The sequence below is a fragment of the Stenella coeruleoalba genome, assembly GCF_951394435.1.
Source record: "Stenella coeruleoalba genome assembly, chromosome: 6".
In the NCBI taxonomy this organism is placed as follows: Eukaryota; Metazoa; Chordata; class Mammalia; order Artiodactyla; family Delphinidae; genus Stenella; species Stenella coeruleoalba.
In genome coordinates this window covers 57,204,524-57,226,037 of record NC_137151.1, presented here as the reverse complement: position 1 = coordinate 57,226,037, position 21,514 = coordinate 57,204,524, and the positions used below count along the sequence as shown (strand labels likewise).

The window sequence follows — 21,514 nt, the reverse complement described above, 5'->3', positions numbered from 1 at the left end:
GTGTTAAGTGTAAAGAAAAACCAATTTTGAAACTATGAAATTCCTGATTCATAAATACACAGTTATTTCTACTTTAGTACATATAAGATAATTCACTGTTATTAAAGCTCTTTTATTAAGACAATTGCATACGTTTGAAAAGCAATGGTAAATTAAGTTGTCTTCCAAAACTGTGTACTTGTCTGGTCAACTGTGTGTGATCAGTTATCTACCTCAGAGTCTATTTTCTTTTGTGCTGGGACAGGTTGCTGGCCCTCCCTGTTTCCACAGACCAAATCCTTCCTAGCTCAGGAGCTAGGCCTAAGCAGTTATTTCTTTCGAGTATTTTTTAGTTCTTAAAATTTATGCTTGTGTTTGATTATAGATGTCAGTGATATTTCATAGTTTCAAAAGTCCTTGCTGCTCTGAGAAGTGTAGATTCTAGTGAAATTACATAGTCATAAGAGAAGTGTGTTTTTGTTTTTGTTTTTGTTTCCTTTTTTAAAGTTGTGGTATTATTGGTTCTATGCTCCCTGGAATATTACTGCTTTGTGAAAGTCCAGACTGAACGCAGCACCCTCTTTGTACCTAGTACATTGTAAACCTGGGTCTCTCACTACTTGATATTTTTGCATTAGTTAAGACAGAAATTTGATAACTCAGAGGGGAGGGGAAATCTGCTGCTAGAAGTGTCTGAACTAAGTGCCATACTCGTCTGGGTAAGATTTGGGAAACATAACCTCTGTACATAAAAAAAGAAAAAAAACCAGTTAAACATCACATAGTAGACAGCCATTAAATTATAAAAAAAATTAATTTATGAAGAAAGACCTTTTGTACAGATTGAAAAAAAAAGATTTTCATAGAGATATCTATATGATCAAGAGAGTTAATTTTTTATTTTTGTTTTACTAGTGCCACAAACTTGCCAGTGGTAACTTATTTGTCCGGTTCAAGATAACTCTGTAGTTTTCTTTCCTAGGACTTGTTGTTAAACGCCAAAAAGACATTTTTGAACTGTACATTTGATCAGATTGTTAGCTTTTTCTGTTTTATTTCTTTTGAGAACCTTTGAATAAAAAACATCTGAAATTTTATTTTCCCTGTCAATTTTTTTTAGATTAGATTCAACGTATATCAGAATTTCATTTCATTTCTGATCTCTTCTTTCAGCTCAGTGGATTGGTTTGGAACTGAGTTGAAAATTATTTTCAGATTCAATATGTACTCGAAATATATTTCCTTTAAAAGAACTGGAAAAAACCTTCCCACCCTGTTGTTTTTGGTTATTTCAGTTCATGTACAGGGACGAGCATTAGCTCACCATGTTTCCTCTCAGCAAAGTCCACCTTTGGTCTGTTCTTAAACACCAAAGAGCCAGGCCCCTCTCCTTCCTCCTTCCTTACTGCTACCTTTGGACTGTGGCACTGTCATTGCCCAGCAAGGAGGACAGAATGAAAACAGTGTCCCCATCTCTGGTAAACAAGCTCACGGGTAAGGATTTCAAGGTGATCTTATCCCTGCCTTGATGCGTCGGGCCTCCTTTAGTGACCTTGTTTGGCTGTTCCCAGTAGGAGGCTCTGGTGCAGCATTCAGGGGGCAGAGACAACAGCTCTCTTTCCCACACTGACATGCTTTATGGGAGGCTCTTAGTACAAGAAATTGACTCTTACCCAAGGTAAATGAAATGTTTCAGTGTAGTTGTAAAGGTTTCTTTTTCTGCTACCCAGTGGCTCTGTCCTGATGAAAGGAGTGGGCGAGAAGGACATCCATAGCCTCCATTTCTGTATGCCTCCGCCGCAGTGTGGACGATGGGATCTGTGAATTAGATACATGGGGTTTAGAGCATTTACCTTGCCAGAGCCGAGAAAGCCCCAGTACTCACTGGCTCTATGAGAAAAGGGAACCCGGTCCTCTAATGATAACCAGTGCTTCAGAGAAAAAGATGTCGGGGCAAGAGCAGAGTGTAGCCTCACTGAGACACACGCAGGCTGCCAAGAATGTAAGCTATGTGGCCTCATGTTCTGTCCCAGCCTCACACTGTCCCCATGCTCCTTCATAGGACCACTGACCAGAGACAGGAAAGAAATACTGCTGGGCACCTTAGGTTTTGTTAACCTTATTTTTGTTCTCTTATTTTAAGACGGCTTATGTCATTGGAGTCCTGGGACATCCGGGGGCTGTCGTTCACACAGAAACTGATAAACACTTTTTCAGAGCACCTTTTCTGTCTGTGCAACAGGGCTAAGCAAGCCAGAATGCTGATGGATAAAAAAGAGCTGTCGCTCACACACAGAAAGAGGACCTGTGGCACCTTTGGGGATCAACCCCACCTTGCTAAAATGTTGTGGTTCCTCGGGTCATCGTCAGGGGCCAGGACTCCCTCTTTGTCTGAGATGGCCTGGGTCCAAGGATCGGGGAGGAATTCTTGCCTGGAAAAGAGAGAGGAAGCTGGCAGCGACAACCGGGCGTGCATATTTCTCTCTGTATGGGCTGGGATGAGGGAGAGCAGGGGTTGGACAGGAGCCCCGTTTTCTCCCCACCACCCATGCCCTTCAAGAGCAGTGGCGGGAGGTACATCCGCTGGAGCATGAATTCCGCCTCCTCTCAAATTTCACAGATGCTGGTTAAAAATTCACTAAGAGAAAGGTAGTGCCTCCCAGCCTGAGGAGGGGCTCAAAAATGTTCAGATCTGACAACGATCGTCTCATTCCACCAGAGTAGCCGGAGGAAAAGATGCAGCTGCCTTTGGGAGAAAGGTCACAGACCTGTCACCACCACCTTCCTCCACCACCCCCAGCCCCCCCGCCCTTGCCTGAAAATCTTCAGAAGATGGCAAGTAGTTAGGAAAATTCAGCCCAGGGTTAAAGAAAAACCGGGCAGCTTCTTCCCCTGCAATAGCAATGTGATGAAATAAGCACCCCTCGGTAGTGGCGGGGAGCGGGGGAGGGGTGGCCGCAGGCAGCCCCGGCAGATGGCGCTGGGGAGCAGGGCTGCGGGGAACGCTCCCGGGGCCCAGCGCAGCGTCCTTGGTACGGCTGGGGAGGCGGTGCCGTGCGCCCACCCTTCCTGTGGATGACCTTGGCCAGGCGATGGAATTTCAGCCCTGTGGAATGGCTCCGGAGGAGTGTCTCCTGTCTTTGGACGTCCTGTCTTGACGCTCTGGGTCTTTTCAGGGCCCGGGAATGTTCTCACTTGAGCCACTAGAGGGAGGATCTTGTGGCTCTTCACCTGCAGCTGTGAGCCTGAAGGCAGGCGACCCGGGCCTCGCAGGGGGTGCTCCTGGTGGAAATCGAGGATCCCCAGGCACACACCTCTGGGGATAACAGGGTACTCGAACTGCGGGTTAGTAGTAAGAACGTTGCCCGATGCTGTAGCTCCCTCCTGAGAGCATTGTTGCTCAGACGGGGAGTAACTTATATGTGACTTTTAAGGCTCAAGGAAGGGCTTGGGGACACGGAAGGAAGTCAAAAGCCTTGCCAGACTTCATGACTGCAGGCACAAGAAAGTGCTGGCAGGTCTCTGGGCTGCTCAGAATTGAAAAACGGTGGCTTTGGATTAAATACAAACTTTAATGCTATTATTCCTTTTGTGTGTGTGTGTGTGAGAGAGACTGAGATCTGATCTAGAATATTCCACTGCTCATTGACACAAAATATGGATCATAAACGAGACTACAGGTATCTCCTACCCTCTAGTATCCCAGAAACCACTTCCTCTCCTTGAATACCTCCAGTGACTGGGCACTTCCCACCTCTCCTGGCATCCTGTATCTTTTTTGGAACTGCTCTCAAACTTGCTTATGGAGTCAAATTTGCATCTTTGTCATTTCTACTTGTCAGCCTTAGTTCTGCCAACTGAGATGCCACAGAATAAGTCCGTCATTCCCATTCCTGAAAAGACAAAAGCATAGTGACAGACGACACATCAGTGATTGCCAGGAGTTAAAGGGGACAGGAGGATGTGACCATAAAGGGGATAGCACAGGGGAGTTTGGGGAGAATGATGAAACTGTTCTATATCCTGATGATGGTAGTTACACAAATCTATATTTGAGCTAAAATTCATAGAGCTGTATACCCAAAAATTCTATTTTAATGTACAGCCATTTATTCAAAAAACTTTTTTAAAAATGAGACAAGTCAGTCATTTCTCAAATGTGGAAAACTCCTGGCTCCACAAATCTTCTCTGGGTTGAACATTCCTTGTAGCTTTAACTGTTACTCATCAGCTCTGGCTCACCATCAGGTCACCCTCCAGATGCACCACAGGTGACTCAAGATAAAACCCAGAACCGCAGGAATAGCCTGGGCCTTCACCTGTCTCCCCGGCTCAGCCCCATCTGCCTGCTGGAGGTGAAATGGTCTCCTTATTGACGTCCCAGTTCTTAAAGCTTGTAGCCAATTAAAATCCCTATTCCTTTCTTTCTTTTTTCTTTTTTTTGTCACAATGATGAATTATAATAGACATGCAATGGAATATTACGTAGCCATTTTTAAATGAAGACATTTTCACAGCATGAAAAATACTCAAGATATAAGGTGAACAAAACTCTCAGGCACAGAACTGTAGATATAGTATGCTTATAATTATGAAGCAATATTTAAGTATAAAAGACGGGACTTCCCTGGTGGCGCAGTGGTTGAGAATCCGCCTGCTAATGCAGGGGATATGGGTTCGAGCCCTGGTCTGGGAGGATCCCACATGCTGCAGAGCAGCTAGGCCCATGAGCCACAACTACTGAGCCCGTGTCTGGAGCCTGTGCTCCGCAACAGCAAAGGCCGCGATAGTGAGAGGCCCGCGCACCGCGATGAAGAGTGGCCCCTGCTTGCCACTACTAGAGAAAGCCCTCGCACAGAAACGAAGACGCAACACAGCAAAAATAAATTAATTAATAAACTCCTACCCCCAACATCTTAAATAAAAAAAAAAGATGAGGAGGTACTTCAAAGTGCTTAGCTGTGGGTGAAAGGGTTATGGAACGTTTGTATTTTCTCAGTTATACTTTTCCAAATTTTTCTAGTTGTCTACAATGAAGACATTTTATAATCAGGAAAAAAAAGTTTTAAAAGAATGTTGTCAGATCATCCTAAAATTATGCGAGTTGCTATTTTCATTATATTCCAGTTCAGCACATTCAATTAATTTTTTTTTCCATTTAAAAGATACTGCACCAGACATCAGAAGACACAAAGAGGACATGATGTGGTCCCAGTCCTCAAGGAACATTCTTGTGAGGAGACGGTGTATAAATGACAATAGTTCAAGGAGAAGTAACAAAAGTGTGATCTAAATAAAGAGCTTTGGGAGTGCTGTGAGGGGCCCAGACGGCATAAACACTCTCCTGAGGTTCTTGTCATTTTCACATTACCAACCAGTTAGTTCCTTTCTTACTGATCAGAATTTACTCCAAAGCAGCCATTTCCTCACTAGTTCCTCTGCCTCCTGACAGATGAAATTGTCGGGCAGACAAATGAAGTCTTTGGTAGCTCTGTCCTTGCCAGAGACTTGGAGCAGATGTCCAAAGAGTTGACTTCTTTCATCACTCCTGCTCTGAAAATATTGGGATGTGTAACAAGAAAGTGTCATCTTGTTTTGTTTTGTTTTGTTGTAAATAATCAGGGTGTAGGATACGTTTTCTTAATAATGTCATCTTCTTTAACCTACCTTGGTCAGATGATCTGCACACACCAGATTGTGGATTTGCAAACACCTGTGTAGTTTTCTGACTGCCTCCCCCGCAACCTCCACTATAGTCTTGAGAACTCATGTTTATTACTTTCTTCACAGAAGTCTAGCCAGCAATCTCATCATATCCACTTTGTTACACATTGCTTTGACATGTGCAGGAATAATACGTATATTATTTCCCTCAGCTTTCACTCTCCTAGCGATTCATCTGTCTTTGTTTGTTTTACAAACCTTTATTTTTACAAAGGTTTGAAGCAACTTACGAGAAACACAGTAAGATAAATGTAAAAATCAGGGCTTGAGAAGTTAACAGTGAAAAGAGATAAAGAGAGCACAGAACGTAGCTCTGCAAGCCAGAAGGCCTCCATCATCCCTATACTTGAACCTCAATGATTTTGAGTTTCCCGGCAGCCAAGGTGAAAAGGGAGAAAGGTACATACATCTATAGCTTTTATTTTCTTTTTTTTTTTTTTTTTTTTTTTTTTTAGCTTTTATTTTCAAAGGGAGCAAAGACTACCAGATCCTCTGGGAAAAGATAGTATTTACTAGATTTCGATAGGAACTCCTGCAGGCAGCACTGGACAGTGTCTTCCGCCACCTTTCTCTGCCCACACAATCACACTTTCCCAAGGTGGTTTCAGGTAGGGCCTCTGAATGAAAGTCAAGGACAGCATCCCAAATCACCACTCCATGAAAGTTACTCTGGAATGCTGTAGACTCGTAACAGACGTTTTCAGTTACGCCTCTTCTCAAATGTTCTTGGGCGGTATACTTCATCCCTCTCACCAAGCCTATTGCTCTACTTCTGAAGGACAAAAGTCTGTTTTGCAACGGCACAAACATTCTAGGTGCTCCTTCCACTTCCACATTCAGATCCTCAAAGGAAAAAGAGGTGCCAGGCCCAAGTCATCCTGCGGCTTACTGAGCACTCCCAGTGATGCCTAAGGCCCTGTCCTATTTCTTCCATTCCACTGGAAGCAGCAGCTCGGGGGCAAGTGTCTGGGCTGGCTCGTTTGGTCAGACACTTGCTCCTCTGTGGCAAGACCTGTGAACTGGGAAGCAGGATCATGGCACTTCCCATTACCTAATACTGCAGCTTTCCAGAGACTCTCAAAATTAATAATGCTTCTCTATTTTTTCATCAAAGGACCCTTGAGAGCTGAGGAGAAAGCGTAGGGAACTCCAGGGATGTCGAAGCACAGCTCTGTGTGGCCCATCATGAACACAACATTTCTCATGTTTTCTCAATGGGAAGCTTGTGTTTACTTTATAACATCTTTCTCTTTTCCCCCGAAGTGGTTGTGCCTTTGAATTTATTTCTTAATTTTTTAAAAAGTTTTGAAACACAAAAATTGCAAGTACGGTACAAAAAATTTAAAAAAAACTTTTATCCTGATATATCTGAGAGCAAATTATCAACCCAAAGCTCCATGACCCTCTACAAACAAGGACATTCTCCCATATGACCACAATACAACCATCAAAATAAGGAAAGGCACACTGAAACATCACTGATTATTCCAGTAACGCCTTTGGAGTAAAAAGATCCAGTTCAAAAATCATGCATTGCCTTTAGTCGTCGTGTTCCTTTGGTCTCCTTCAGTCTAAAATATCTCCTCGGTCTTTAGTTGACTTTTGTGATTTGGACACAATTGAAGATTCCAGGCCAGTTATTTTGCAGAGTGTCCTCAGACTGGTTTGTTTGATGCTTCTGTGTGGTTCTGCACCTTCTGCAGGAATATCACCAAAGAAGAGCTGTGTTCTCCTCGCTGCGTCCCGTCGGGAGGTGCGTGATTTCAATTTGTCTCATTATCAATGATATTCCCTTTGATCACTTAATTAAGGTGGTGTCTGCCAGGCGTCTCCCCTGTAAAGTTACTCTTTCCCACTTTGCAGATATTAAGTAGTTTGTGGGGAGATGTTTTGGAACCATGAAAACGTGCTCAACTTCCTCAAACTCGAATTTATTCATTTACTTATTTCTATGAGTATGGACTCAGGGTGTCCTTTCTGTTCAATGGATGCCAATCCGTAATCGGTATTTGTTTTGATGCTCAAATTGTCCCTAACTTGGCCTGTGGGAACTCCTGCAAGCCACCTTCTGTGTTTTTAAAGGCGTATCCCCATTATTCTTCAAGAACCTCCCTGCTTGCTGGCCCCGCCAGATGTGCCAAGCTTGCCTTGTACTTTCCCTGTTCTAGTCCTAGATTCAGCCATTTCTCCAAAGAGTCCTGGTTCCTTTTAGCAGAGAACAGTGTTTAGAAGGTAAGGTTTGGGCACTAGATATACTCATTGCTACTGACATGTCACTGTTCTCCAGCCCCGTCAGTAAATAGGGATAAGGAGTGTGTGTGTGGGTACAGGCGTGCAACACACACACTTACATCTGTATTTTCTCCATGATCTATACATACTGAAAAACATACATCTGCATCCATACCTCCAAGTCCTTTCCAACAAAACAGCATTCATTTTCCCTTATTTGTAATTCTCTTTGCTGACACCAAGGAACCTGGCTCCTGAAATCCTTGATCCTTGTACTCATTCGATCAGATCCCGTCTGTGACCAGCCTCCCATCTCTGACACCCCCTCAGCAGGACAGATACCTCAGACTTACTCTCCTGCTTAGGCTCTCACACCTCAGTCTGCGTGGGAGTCTGGGATGGCGAGGAGGTTAATTCTCCTCCTACCCTGCCCAGAGGGAGATGAAACCTTTTGTCAGGGGACAGGGGTCATTCTGCCATAAGAGGGTCACTCCTCTCCAGAGGAAGGGGGCCTTTTGTGATGCCGTAAATTTGCCCCAAGAAGTCTGCTTTCCTCCCACTGTCAGATGGAATGCGGTCAAAGTTTTGAAACAGAAAGTTGAAGAACAGGAATGGTGTGGAAGTGGAAAACCCAAAAAGGAGACATAAAAAGAGACATGGAAGGATGGCAGAAAGAAGAGAAAGAAAGGAAGAAGAAAAGAGCAACTTAGAAAGGAACCTAGGTAGGAAAACGAATATTAGACAGTTTGAGTGGAAGAGAAAAAGAAGATAAAAGGAACTCCGTTGATTGACATCACCCTCGCAAAGCTGTCCCCCAAGGGCCTGGTAAACACGCTGGTCTCTCACAAGCTCTCAGCCACCAAATTTGGTGTGTATTAAATTAAAGAAACAGAGATGCTTCTAAGGTGCCTGCACTGACTTGCCATCTCTGAGGCCCCAAATCCAACATTTTGCAGAAACTCCAATGCAGCAGCCCCCTGATTTCCCCAGATGTTTTTCCAGCGCCTCGCAAGCGAATCTAGTCCAGCATCACAAAACGCGGGGTTACTTTCTTACCAAGTTGAACCATCTCGTTACCCATGAGTTAATTCTGAAGTCTCTGCAATAAATGCCTTTGAGTTTTTGAGAATAGAAAGAGCTACAGCCTTTTGTGGTCATGGAGAAAGAGTGAATTCACCGATCTAAACCGTCTCATGTCTCTTTTCCTCCAACTGGGCCTCCCTGCAGCAGCGGCCAGGGTGATGTCTCCACTTCCCTGCCTCCAGTCCCACCTCATCCTACCGCAATCTGGGCTCTGCTGCCAGCTCTCCACTGCACCATTCCCATCCCGGCTGGACAGGGACCTCCGATTCCCAAGTCAGAGAACTCTCAATCCTGATCTGAATGCACTCTTGGCTGCATTTGTCACTGTTGACAGGCCTCCTCTTCTTGAAATTTCATTCCCCAGCTTGAAGTTCTTCCACAGCCCAAGTCTAAAATGCCTGGCTCCCCCAGGACCTCATTTCCACTGGCTTTGGGACCTCTCCTCCAGCCACACCCCATCTTGAACTTTAAAATCTCAGAAGCGGGGCTTCCCTGGTGTCGCAGTGGTTGAGAGTCCGCCTGCTGATGCAGGGGACACGGGTTCCTGCCCTGGTCCGGGAAGATCCCACACGCCGCGGAGCGGCTGGGCCCGTGAGCCGTGGCCTCTGAGCCTGCGCGTCCGGAGCCTGTGCTCCGCAACGGGAGAGGCCACAACAGTGAGAGGCCCGTGTACCACAAAAAAAGAAAAAACCAAAACAAAAAAATCTCAGAAGCATTCTGTACTCTGCACCTTTTTTTTTTCAATTTAGCACCTTTGGTTTTATTTTCTTCAACCCAGATTAATCAACTTTTGCTTGAATTATCAGCTTTTCCTTAAGGGTAACCATGCATAATCACTATGAAACCTGCTGTGAAACTTCAGCATTCACATAGACAAACCATGAGTCGGAGAACTCATTTTGTTGCTATTAGCTTCAAATAAGTCAAAACCAAATCCTATCATATCAGGCCTGCAACAAAAGTCGCTGGGTTAAACCCCCTGCTTATCATCATACTATGAAAAAAAGAAGAGCTGACATTTAACAGTCACCCCATCCTTTTAGCTTTGAGAACAGTACTGGAGGGATTTCCTGCTGTCTAAATTCAAGCTGGGATTTCAGAGTTAGCTTATTAGCACATTGGGGAAAATCACCCGTTAATACGGTGGGAAGAACAAACCTATCTATTGTTTCTATCCACTGTTTTCTATCAATGGATAGAAAACACAGCTGGTGATGTTTTAAATGAGAATCTTTGTGGTTTCTCACACACCTAACCTGTATCACATTCTTGCTTAAAAAAGGGCCCCTGTTCCTTCCATCTGTCTTACCAGATTTTGGGTTTGGCTGCGCTGGCTGTGGACTCCCTGGCAATACCGACTCTGCTGACCGCTTTGGGCGCCGAACTCGGCCTCAAATCCAGTCGGCCTCGATCACCGCAGGGCGCCCTACTCGGCCTCAACTCCAGTCGGCCTCAATCATCGCAAACAGCTGGCCGAGCCTTTGCTTAACGTCAGGCTCACTGGGGGCACGACAGGACTTCGTGTGCACTCTGATATGTTCGGCAAGTTTCGACTTATAAATGAAGCCCTTGCCGCAGTCTGCACAAGCGAACGGCCTGCCGGGCCTGTGGATGCGCTGGTGCCGAAGCATGTGGCCCCTTTCCCAGAAGTTTTTATCGCACTCGGGGTAGCGGAAAGGCCTCTCACCGGTGTGCAGGCCCTGGTGGCTGAGCAGCTGCGCCTTCAAGCGGAAGCTCTTGTCGCACTGGGAACACTGAAAGGGCTTCTCGCCTGTGTGCGTCCTGATGTGCTCCACGAGCTTGGACTCCTTGGCGAAGCCTTTGCCACACTCGCAGGAGAAGGGCATCCGGCCGCCGTGCAGCAGCCGGTGCGCCTTCATGTCGGCCTTCACGCAGTAGCTCTTGCCGCAGTCGGGGCACGGGAACGGCCTCTCCCCCGTGTGCAGGCGCTGGTGGCTCCGCAGCTGGCCCTTGAGACGGAAGCAGCGGCCGCAGTCGGGGCAGCCGAAGGGCCGCTCGCCGCTGTGCACCCGCAGGTGCTCGCACAGCTTGCACGGGTGGGCGAAGCCGCGTCCGCACTCGCCGCAGGAGAGCGGCCTCTCGCCGCCGTGCCTCCTCAGCCGGAAGCCAAGGCTGCTCATCTGAGTGCAGCCTCCGGTGGAGCCGCAGCCGCCCGTGCTGGCGGGAGGCCCGGCCGCACTCGGCGCACCGGAAGGGCCGCTCTGCGCTGTGCACGTGGGTGTGGTCTGGAAGCCCGCACTGCGGGGAGGAGCGCCGGCCGCACGGGCCGCAGGAGGCCGGCCTCGAGAGCCTCCGGGCGTTCCTCGCCAGCCGGGCTGAGGCCCGGCTTCTCTCCCAAGCGCGGGAGCTCAGCCTGCTCGGAGGCGGCCCCGGCACCCTCTCTCCTGGAGCCGGGCCTCTCCCGTCGCAGCCGGGGCACTGGGAAGGCCTCTGCCCCGAGCGCAGATGGTGGGCATACACTTCACACTCGCTGCCCGGCAACTGGCTCTCCTCGGGGTGGATTGCCAGGGGTCTAAGCAAACACGACTTCCGGCGGAAGCCCCGCCCACATTCTGGACAGCGGAAGTGCCTCTGGCCCCGAGGGATGCTCAGCAGCTGTTGTGCGCCGGTTTGTTTGCGGAACTGATTCCAGGCCCTGTGTGGTGGGTCCTTCTGGCTCCCCTGGCTCTGAGAGGTTCTTCCAAAAGCCTTACCCACAGACGGGGCAAGGATGCTGGAGGCCCTCCCCAGAGGTTTCCTGGAAGCCGGGGGGGACTGAGAGTCCTGGGACTTACGATTGTGTCTCTTTGGGTGGGTTCCCTGGAGCTGTGGACTACTGGAACTAGAGCCCGAGCATCATGTCTTTGTGGATTCAGGAGGGCGACGACTTGGTCAGGCCTGAAGGAAACATCTTCACTTTTTCCCTTCACTTTTAATAAGGGTTCAGAGGAACGCTGGCTCTGAACAGGATCTACTTGGAAATGGCAGTGGGCTTCTCCTGGTTTCACAGCTTGCTGGCTTCCCACAAACAGTTGTCCCTCAATAACTGGATCCAAATGCAAATCAGCAGAGGTGCAAATTATGTTTCCTGATTTCTGTGATTCTCCCCAGATCCTGAAGCGTTCTCTCCCCTGTTCAAGCCAGGATATTAGTTCTGGTTTGGGAAGTCCATCATCTAGAGAAACAAGAATCTCATAATTGGTGTTCATTACTTGCTTGTAAAGCTCCTTCTGCCATGGCTCTAGATCCCGCCATTCTTGCTCAGAGAAATAAACGGCCACATCCTCAGAAGTCAGAGGTAACGGAGCCGGCTCGGCCATGGGCCCTCGCGGTCCCACCTGGCCCCGGACCGGGTTACAGCCAAGCCGGGAGTCCCGGCTGCCCGCGGCACCTTCCCTGCGGCAGCGGCGGCTGCGGTCTCCCACCCCGCCGCTCCTCGCCGACCTCTGTACTCTGCACCTTTGCCCCTTCTTGTGTCGCTCCTAGGATGGTCTCCTCCACCTGGATAACTCCTATTTATCCTTTAAGAGTCAACTCAGTACTTAAACTCCTTGGGAATAATTAGGCAATAAATAACTAATTTCTTTTGAACTTTTTTTTCAGTTGTGAAATAAGCTTAGAAAAGTGCATAAACCATAGGTGTACAGCTCAAAGTCTTGTAGCAAAATGAGTACCTGTACCTCCACCCGAGTTGAGAAATAGAACATGGCCCCCTCCCTAGATGCCCCGACAGCTGTGCCTCTTAACAGTCATCAACCCCTCCTTCAGCTCAGTAGGTAACACTCCACAGACTTTATGTTATTCACCTCCTTGCTTTTCTTTATGATTGTATCACCTAAATATGCTTCCCTAAAACCTAGAGTTTAGTTTTGTCCATATTTGAACTTTCTATAAGTGGAATCGTGCTTTCAATATTTCGTTGTGTCTGGCATCTTTTGCTCAATATTATATCTTGAAGATTTAGTCGTGCATTTTTGCTTAGCTGTAATTTATTTTTATCATTGCATAGTATTTCACTGTATAAATATACCAAAGTGTGTCTATTTTATTTTTGATAGACGTGGGAGCTCTTGACTATTCTGAACACGCTATGATGAAAATGCTCAGTGCATCTGTGCCTGTATTTCTGCAGGGTATATGCCCAGGAGCGGAGTTGCTGGATCATGGGATATGCCTAGCGTCAGCTTTACAGGATAATGCCAAAATGTTTTCAAAGTGGTCATCACAGACCCTAAGATTAAATGAAATACCTGTCTTTCGTGCAAAGAATACCCCTAATTGAGATTTAAAACAAAACAAAACAAAAACTAGTAGTAAGTGTCCAGTGGGTGAGAGGTGAGTATTGACAAAGATAGCAGGGAGGATGAGGAGCCACAGCGGAGGGGTCTAGCCCTCCGGGAAGGGGAAGGGGCAGGGTCAAGGTGTAACCAGTGTACAGTCCCACGTAGACTTGTGCTGGCCTCCCGGGTAAACGCTGCAAAAGAGCTCCCCTCCTTTCTCTTGAAAGGAAGGAATGGGGCTTGACTAAGCAAGGATGCCATTCCTCGTCACGGTGCTCTGGTGCTGCGAATGTTGTTTCCGCGGTGTCCATGGACACCCAAAGCAGCTGTGGATCAGACCGGGTTGCTCCTGGGCCAGCCCCCCTCACCCTCCACCCTACTTCCCACTGGCTCCCACCCCTCAGCCTCAGGGATGCTTCTCCACTCCTGGCCCAGCAGTGGCTCTCATGGGTCTCTCCCAGTCTCAGCCCTTCCAGCCCAACAGCAGCCTCATGTTGCCACCACCTGAGTGGGGTGTGGAATGTTCTTCTTCCAGACCTTTCACTTCTCAATCACCGATAGCACTCAGCAATCACTGAGAGGGTAGGGCAGGTGGAGGTTGTTCCTCCGGGCATTATTCTGAAGCTGAGGCTGAGGGGGTACCCAGGTGTCCTCCTCTTCGCTGTATGGAGAAGTTGGGACCATGTCTTCGTCTTACTGGGTCCTTCCCTTTCCCCAGACCACTCCAGTGCCCAGCAGAGTTCCTCACACACAGCTACCTAACCTAAGTTGGTCACTTACCCAACCAGCAGCTTTCTAACAACTGGGGACACAGGAGATACACTGTTCCTAGAACTCCGTACTGCATCGGCCAGAAAATGATCAAAATGACCATACAAATCTACAATGACTATGCGAATGGCGCCCCCGGAGTTGCGTAGAGCACAGCTTTCTCGCCGTAAGCCGCATTCTGGCTGATGGATAAATAAAATCCGATGCTTATATGCAAATCTCATGTTTGTCAGTAATCCCAAACTCTTAAAATGGGGTTACCAGAGTGCTAACAAGGAACGATTATCTAAATGACATTAATGGCTCCCTTTAGGTGGAAGATCCACCAAATTGTTACTTAAGTTCAAGTCAGCCAGAAAATGCCAGCAAAGGGGGGTTGATTGATTTAATAAAAGAGGCAGTGATAAATTCTTCTGTAGCTTAATGATTCTTCCCATGTGAACTAGAGGGAAACCAGAGACGACATCAAAATCTATCCTTCCATTTCTTCATGATGAGGGGCTGGAACGAAGGGCTGCTGGCTTGTCGACTCTGAACCTGAGTCCGTGGTAAGGGTGGCTCCCCAGGGTCCTGCAGGGGGTGCTTCACTGAGGACAGCGAATGGTGAGCTCATGAAAGAACCGCTCAGTCCAGCTGAAGCCTCCTTTCTCCAATTTGCCCACAGGGATGTCTTTTTCTAATTTTTGCAAGGACTAGTGCTGTGTAAGATTTTCAAACTGTTTCCACAAACCCAAGCCTCGTAACAGCATTTCTGTGAAACTAGCATCTCTTTTGCAATCCACAAGGCCAAACACCCTGGTTTATCTGGCTTCTTTCAACTTCTTTCTATGTTAGATTATAACACTATAGGTCAACGAAATCTCTGCTTTCTAAGTTCAGCACTGCGAGCTGGGTGTTCTCTGTTTGCTCCTCCCCATTACTCTTTTTAACTCCTGTGTCTCAGGAGACTGACCTTCAGGATGGCATCAAGCTGGCTCCCTTGCCTCTGGCTTCCATCTGGAGTTGGCCAGTGTGAGGTACCTGCAACCAGTGGGCTGGAGGGATGATTAATCAAGGTTTATTGCCCAGGCTTCCTCCCTGTGGCCCGCAGATTGGCAGTGTCCCCATCACGGGTTGAATCGTGTCTCCCCTAAATCCATATGTGAAGGCCTGATCCCCAGGACCTCAGCATGTACCTGTATTTAGAAGTAGGGCCTTTAGAGAGGTAATTAAGTTAAAATGAGGTCATTAGGATGGGCCCTAATCAAATATGACTGATGTCTCTATAAGAAGAGATTTGGACACAGATACATGCACAAAGGGAAGACCATGTGAAGACACAGGGAGAAGACAGCCATCTATAAACCAAGAAGAGACACCTCAGAAGAAGCCAACACTGCCAACACCTTGATCTTGGACTTCTAGCCTCTAGAATTGTGAGAAAATAAATTTCCGTTGTTTAAGCTGCCCAATCATGGTACTTTGTTAGGGCCTTCTACCAAAATCACAGGTGCAGACCATGCTCCCTGTCCTAGAGCCACAGTTCTCTCCCTGGCTTGTGTTACTGCTCCCTCCCCGGACTCCAGGCTTAGGGGAAGGAAGAAAGGGCTCCCTGCTGTTGCTGCTGTATCGTGGCTGGTTTCCCTTTGCTTTTATTATGATATGATATGATATAATATAATATAATATAATATAATATAATATACCGTCTTTATTAAACCCTCTTCAATTACCCCATTTGTGTGCATCAGCGGTTACTTGCCGGAGCTTAGACTCATCCACCTGTTTCTAGCAATTTGTCTGGGTTGTTCCTAAAATGTAATCCTACCCAGCAGACCCAGACCAAAACGGTTCATCAGGTGAGATGAACCCTCTGCCATCTTACCATGTGAAAAACATTTTCTGAAATTTCCAACGGTGACAAGAAGCTATTAGAATATGCAACTTAGTGGTGAGCTCTTCGTAAATAAAGATGAGAAATCGGTCTAGCCCAGGAAATGCTGACATCGTTGTAAGCAGGGAGTGAGAAAGTGGCTGTTCTGAAAAAGAAATTCATGCTATGGAGAGAACACTCTGGAAATGGATATTTAGAATTGTTTCCACCATTGTGTAAATCGTTTCTGAAAACAATGTTTTCTCTGTTAAAAATTCCGATAAATACACATTTTAAAAACTTGGAAGTAGGAGTTAAAGAAATTATTTAAAAACCTTTCAAATGTATAATTTCAGAGAGCTTTGAGCATATCTCTAGCTATCTGCTATCTGCAAAAATGGTGCTTCAATGAGGCTTCCTTTCTCTGACTTTCTCTGGGTTTGGCCAATTGGAAGCACTTTTTCATTAGATTATAAGAGCAATTGATTGACGCCAGAAAAAGATGGAAATTTATTAATAAACTTTCATCAGAATCTTTGCCTAGTTAGTGGATGTGGCCAAAAACATGTCAAGATGGAGTCATTACAGACAACAATGTGCTTCTTGCATATCTTTGTAGCATTGCTTTCAGACACAGTAGTCACTAATCAGGTACCAAAATAAACTGTGCTTAGAATCAGACTTTTGAATCAAATCACAAAGTGGTAATGCCCGCTTTTCGAGTGAAGCATATACATATAAAATGAGCATACAATGTGAATAGCTAATGAAAGCAAAAAGGGCTTTTTTTGCCATCCAGAAAACAATGCACTTAATATTGTCTCACCTTAAAAAGCATTCTCTTTGTTTGTTTTTAATTAATAATGTATTAGTTCAATAGTACATGTGTATCTATAAACAAATAACAGTATTGGGAGTCATCTTTTACTGATTCTGGTGAGTCATGCAAAACGTTGGAGACCACTGAACATTCAAGCATAAGGGGCTGCAAAATAAAACTCCACCGTATCTGGAATCTTAGAACCTCAGGTTCACAGTTCTATCTTGTTCAAACTGACTTCAAAGCCAGTGAAGGGGGAAAGCACAAAGGAATGCTGTGCCCGAGGGACAGCCAGCGCCACCCAGCCTCCCGCCCGAGGCAGGGGAGTCCGCTCCTGGGGTAGAACTGCCACCTCTCAGAGAGTTTGGAAATATTTGGAATGTAGTGGGAGGCCCAAGGGACCACCCAGTAGTAAAAACCGGGAGGAAAGCCTTCCAAAAACAACAGGGGGTAGAATGAGGGTAGCTCCTCCCCACTTCCACCTCCTGGCCAGGCCCCGGGCGGGAGCAGTCCATCTTCCTGCATTCCTGACTGTCACAGAGGCTACGAGCCTTGGAAATAATGCTGTCACAGTTGCAATGTTTGGAGGTGACAGAAAACATCCTAGTCGCGTCAGAGAAAATAGCCGTTTCGACTAGACTGCGGGAAAATGCCCCTGGCACTCAACTCAGCATGCCTTGTCTCCAGTGCCGCCAGCAAAACAAGAGCCCAGCTCCAGGCAGAGCTCTGGACCATATGTACATTTATTGCCTGGCCTTTCAGGGAAAAGGCTATGAAGATACATTGATGGAGTGGAGATGTCATTATGTGATTTTGAAATCAATGCCACTTCCCAGCTGTTTTTTGTTACTGTTTTTACAGGATGCCTCAGTGATTAAAATTAAAATGTGGTTATAGAACAAGGGACCCAGAGAGCTGTTCATTTCTCTGCATTCCTACAAATGCATCCTGCTGTTTCCAGCTTTTCTTCTTAAAGGCAGGGTGAATTTAAATCGCCATCTCGGCACTGAAGGACGCACCAAAGCAGTTTCATCTCCCTGTAGAAGCCTCTAGAGGAGATTATCTGAATGCTTGAAGAAGCCGTTCGTCTTTACAGTTATCCCAAAGAAGTCAGGTGATGTTAACAAGACATTCTTTCTGCTCCCGACATTCAGAGTTGTAGCTTTGTGTCTTAGATGCTGGTGATTTGTCGTAGTTTTGTTTTTTAAGTCCATTCAGTGGTGGTCTGAGTAGAGATTAATGGGATTTTGTCATCTAAGTGAGGTGAGCTCATTCCTGAGTTTTGCTAAACTCTACTATTCAGCCTCGTGCTCAGCTCACAGGGGACCTTCTAAACCCCAAGAGCCTCCCGCTGAGTGGAAGCACAAACACTGCCCCGAGATGCTGCCATGTTACACGACTGTACCCTCCAAACTGGATTTTCCTTCTCTTCACTCCTACAGAGAATAAGGCCACGTGGTCCCAAATTATTTTCCAAGATGACCATCTAAATGGATACCTGGGGCCTCCAAACTCCCTCCTACCGGGAGGTGTCTTTCATTTTCTCCACACACCATGCTCCAGCAAAACCAGACTTCTCACCTTGAAGAATGCAGCACATATTTTCATCCAATCGGCTTGTTTTTTTTTTTTTTGCGGTATGCGGGCCTCTCACTGTTGTGGCCTCTCCCGTTGCGGAGCACAGGCTCTGGACGTGCAGGCTCAGCGGCCATGGCTCACGGGCCCAGCCGCTCCGCGGCATGTGGGATCTTCGCGGACCGGGACACAAACCCGCGTCCCCTGCATCGGCAGGCGGACTCTCAACCACTGCGCCACCTGGGAAGCCCCAATCGGCTTTTTGAAGAATGAAGCTGAGACCTTGATCTACTGTGGTTTGCCTGCCCTGCTCTATAATGCCAACAGATTACAGGGCCTTGTGGCCACCTTGTCCTTCATGTTTTGTGGCCAGGGCCATTCCTGTCTTGGCTGGAGAGCTAAGAGTGGAATTTTAACTATGAATTTCCTTGTGTTTAATAGGCTCACGTCAAAAGGCCGCATTCTGCCTCAGATATGCATGAACAGCTTCCACTGGTGTTACTCATGATCTCTGAGTTTAGTTAAAATACTCCAACACTTAGGCACTATTGAAAAACATTCTTGTTTAATTGCTTTAATGCGCATGTGGGAGGGTGAAACCGGCACGTGGAAATTAATCAAAACTTCACTCTGTTCTAGGTAATGTTTGTTTTTTTAAGGGAACAAAGCCATTTGGACAATCCCGCTAATCAATTCCATCATTGTACATACCAACCACGGGGCCCCTCCAAGCTGCTCTTGGAGGCCTCATTAGCCCAGACCCATCTGGTTATTTAAGGGGCAGCTGTGGTAGAATGAAGCACACCACAGGTCTGGACTCAAAATAGGCAAGATCAAATTCCAGCTCTGTTAATATTGTACCGACTTGGGCAAGTCACTTAGTCTTTCCCAGCATCTATTCATCTGTAGACTGTTGAATTTACAAGGTTATTGTATGAATTAAATAAATAATGGATGTTAAGTTATGGAGATAGTAAGGAGAGACTGACTTATGGTCAAACAATGGTAGAGCAAGCGTAGATTGGTATAACTCCTTTGGAAAGTAGTTGCAATGCATACCGATAACACTAAGCAGATAAAATTGTCTTCTTTGATCCAATAATTCTACATATGAGAATTTGTCGTTGGAAATACAAAAAATAAATAAATAAGGGGAAATCTTTGTGTGTAAAGCTTTTCTTCATGGCATTTTCTTTTTATCATGGGAAATAAGTGGAAGCAACCTAGATTTTAAGTAATTAAGGAAATGTTTAAGTACATCATTACATGCTTAGATGATACTTAAATGATCACATACAGAATCATTGGTACCAAGAAAACATAAGCATTAAAAAGGACTGGAAGGAAATAGGACAAAATTTCCAACAATAATGGGTAGAAGAAAACCAGAAGATGCTTTGGATAAAAGCACTGTATGAACTTTTGCCCCTCTTTGCATTCATAATACCTTATACATAGATGACACTCTTTACATAGTAAATGATTTTTTTTTTAAGTATTATACCTTAGCTCCTAATTAACTAGAACACTCGGCTCAACTAGCTTTCCAATTAATCAAAGCTTTCCCTTAATTAGCCCTGCAAAATAGTTTTGAAATATTTTTTTCTGGTGGTTTGTTCTTACTTTTCCATCCAACTATCTGTAAGATCATAGATATTCAGGAACTAGCACATTGGCATTTGGTCAAATAGCAAAAGCTTGGATTCAGTCATTGAGTGTCACAAGGCGCAACATCAAAGGAATTTTCCAACATTGCTCCCCACATACAGCTGGGCCCATGTCACTTGATCCTAAAGAATGCCAAGCAGTGTGCAGCGGGTGGTGACCGCTCATGGCAGGGGAGCCAATGTATATGTTTCCCTCAGGAGGAAAATGGGTGCAAGCCTAAAAAGCCGGGGGGGTGGGACGGGGGACACTTTAAGTGTAGACAGCAGTTTTCAGAGAAAGTTCATCGGCATTATCATAGTGAGCTATGCACAAGGAGGGAATGCAATAAATAAAACCTCATTCATTTACAGAAATAAAACCAAAGCACCCAAAACAGGCAACTACATGAATATTCGGTTCTCGGAGCCACTGGAAGTAATATTTATTGCCTTCAGATGAGAACCACCTTTAGTGGCTTTCTTTTGAAATAGCATTATAAAATACCATTTTGTATTTCTAGCACATCCTATGGGCCTCTCTGTGGCTCCTTTGGGAACAGAGAGCCAGGCTCAGCATACAATGGAGTTGTCCACCTGGGAAATGGAAGCTAGCCTGTGTTGGGGCAGTCCACGGAGGAAATGAATTTTGCAGAGAAGGAATAATATCTCTAGGGCAGAAATTAACTCAGTCCTTGAATTTCAAATAGAAGTGTTTCCTCGCTGCTGAGTTCACCTAAAGAGCAAAAGAACAAACTTGCACCTCAATTACAGGAAAGGAAAAGCCCCTTGAAGGCTCATGGGATCACAGAGGTTAGAAATGAACAGTACTAATACTTCACCACACACAAGACACACATAGATGAGGAGACAGTTGGAAGAGGTTAGAAATTTTTCAGAGATCACACAGCCAGTAAATGGTAGTCAGGATTCAAATCCAAGTCTCCTGGCTCTCTGCTGCTCTGGCTTCTACACTACTCAAATACCACAGGGCTTGCAATCTGCCAAACGACCACCAGTACTGTTCATCAGATGTTCAAGAAGCAGTGTAGCACCATGGCAAGTGCTTTGGAGTCAGACTGGAGTTTAAATCTTAACTCTGTCACTGACTAGTGTGTGACCTCGGGCAAGTCATCTCTCTGAATGTCAGACTCATCTGTAAAGCAAGATCATTAACCCAGCCCCACAGTGTGGTGGGAAGAATTAAGTGAGATAATGCACCTCAAGCACTGAACAGGGGGTTTGAACCACCACGGGGACTCAATGAACAGTATCTGTCATTACTATCCTACCCCTGTCCTTGAAGGCAGACCCAAAGCCCTGAACAGTCAGCTCAGCCACAGAGGAAGAATGTGGTCTAAACACTTCATCCTTCTTCACAAAAGCTGTATGGATGTCTCTTGTCCTCCTCTGTGCCCAGCAGGAATAAATCAAATCCAGTCTAGACCATTTAGTGCTTTCACCATTTTTGATACTAAACTCATCAGTTTTTATTTTCATTTTCTAGTTTACCCAAACCAGCCATTTTTAGAGGCTAGCGACTTTAAACCAAGGT

General features: G+C 46.0%; 1 protein-coding gene across 1 annotated transcript; it reads right to left on the bottom strand.

The window, feature by feature from the left end:
* Positions 1 to 1,240: 1,240 nt before the first annotated feature.
* On the bottom strand, positions 1,241 to 11,577 carry LOC307187774 (uncharacterized protein). The gene is made up of 5 exons (XM_079924284.1): positions 10,470 to 11,577; positions 10,328 to 10,424; positions 3,710 to 3,872; positions 2,313 to 2,411; positions 1,241 to 1,797 (listed from the first exon to the last, which is right to left on the bottom strand). Exons 1-2 carry the CDS (start codon positions 11,157 to 11,159, stop codon positions 10,410 to 10,412), a joined length of 705 nt encoding a protein of 234 aa, XP_079780410.1. The 5' UTR covers positions 11,160 to 11,577; the 3' UTR covers positions 1,241 to 1,797; positions 2,313 to 2,411; positions 3,710 to 3,872; positions 10,328 to 10,409.
* Between the last annotated feature and the right edge of the window lie 9,937 nt (positions 11,578 to 21,514).

Bases quoted from the DNA above. Each gene is read 5' to 3' on its own strand.
- LOC307187774 (XM_079924284.1), bottom strand. From the start codon at position 11,159: ATGAGCAGCCTTGGCTTCCGGCTGAGGAGGCACGGCGGCGAGAGGCCG.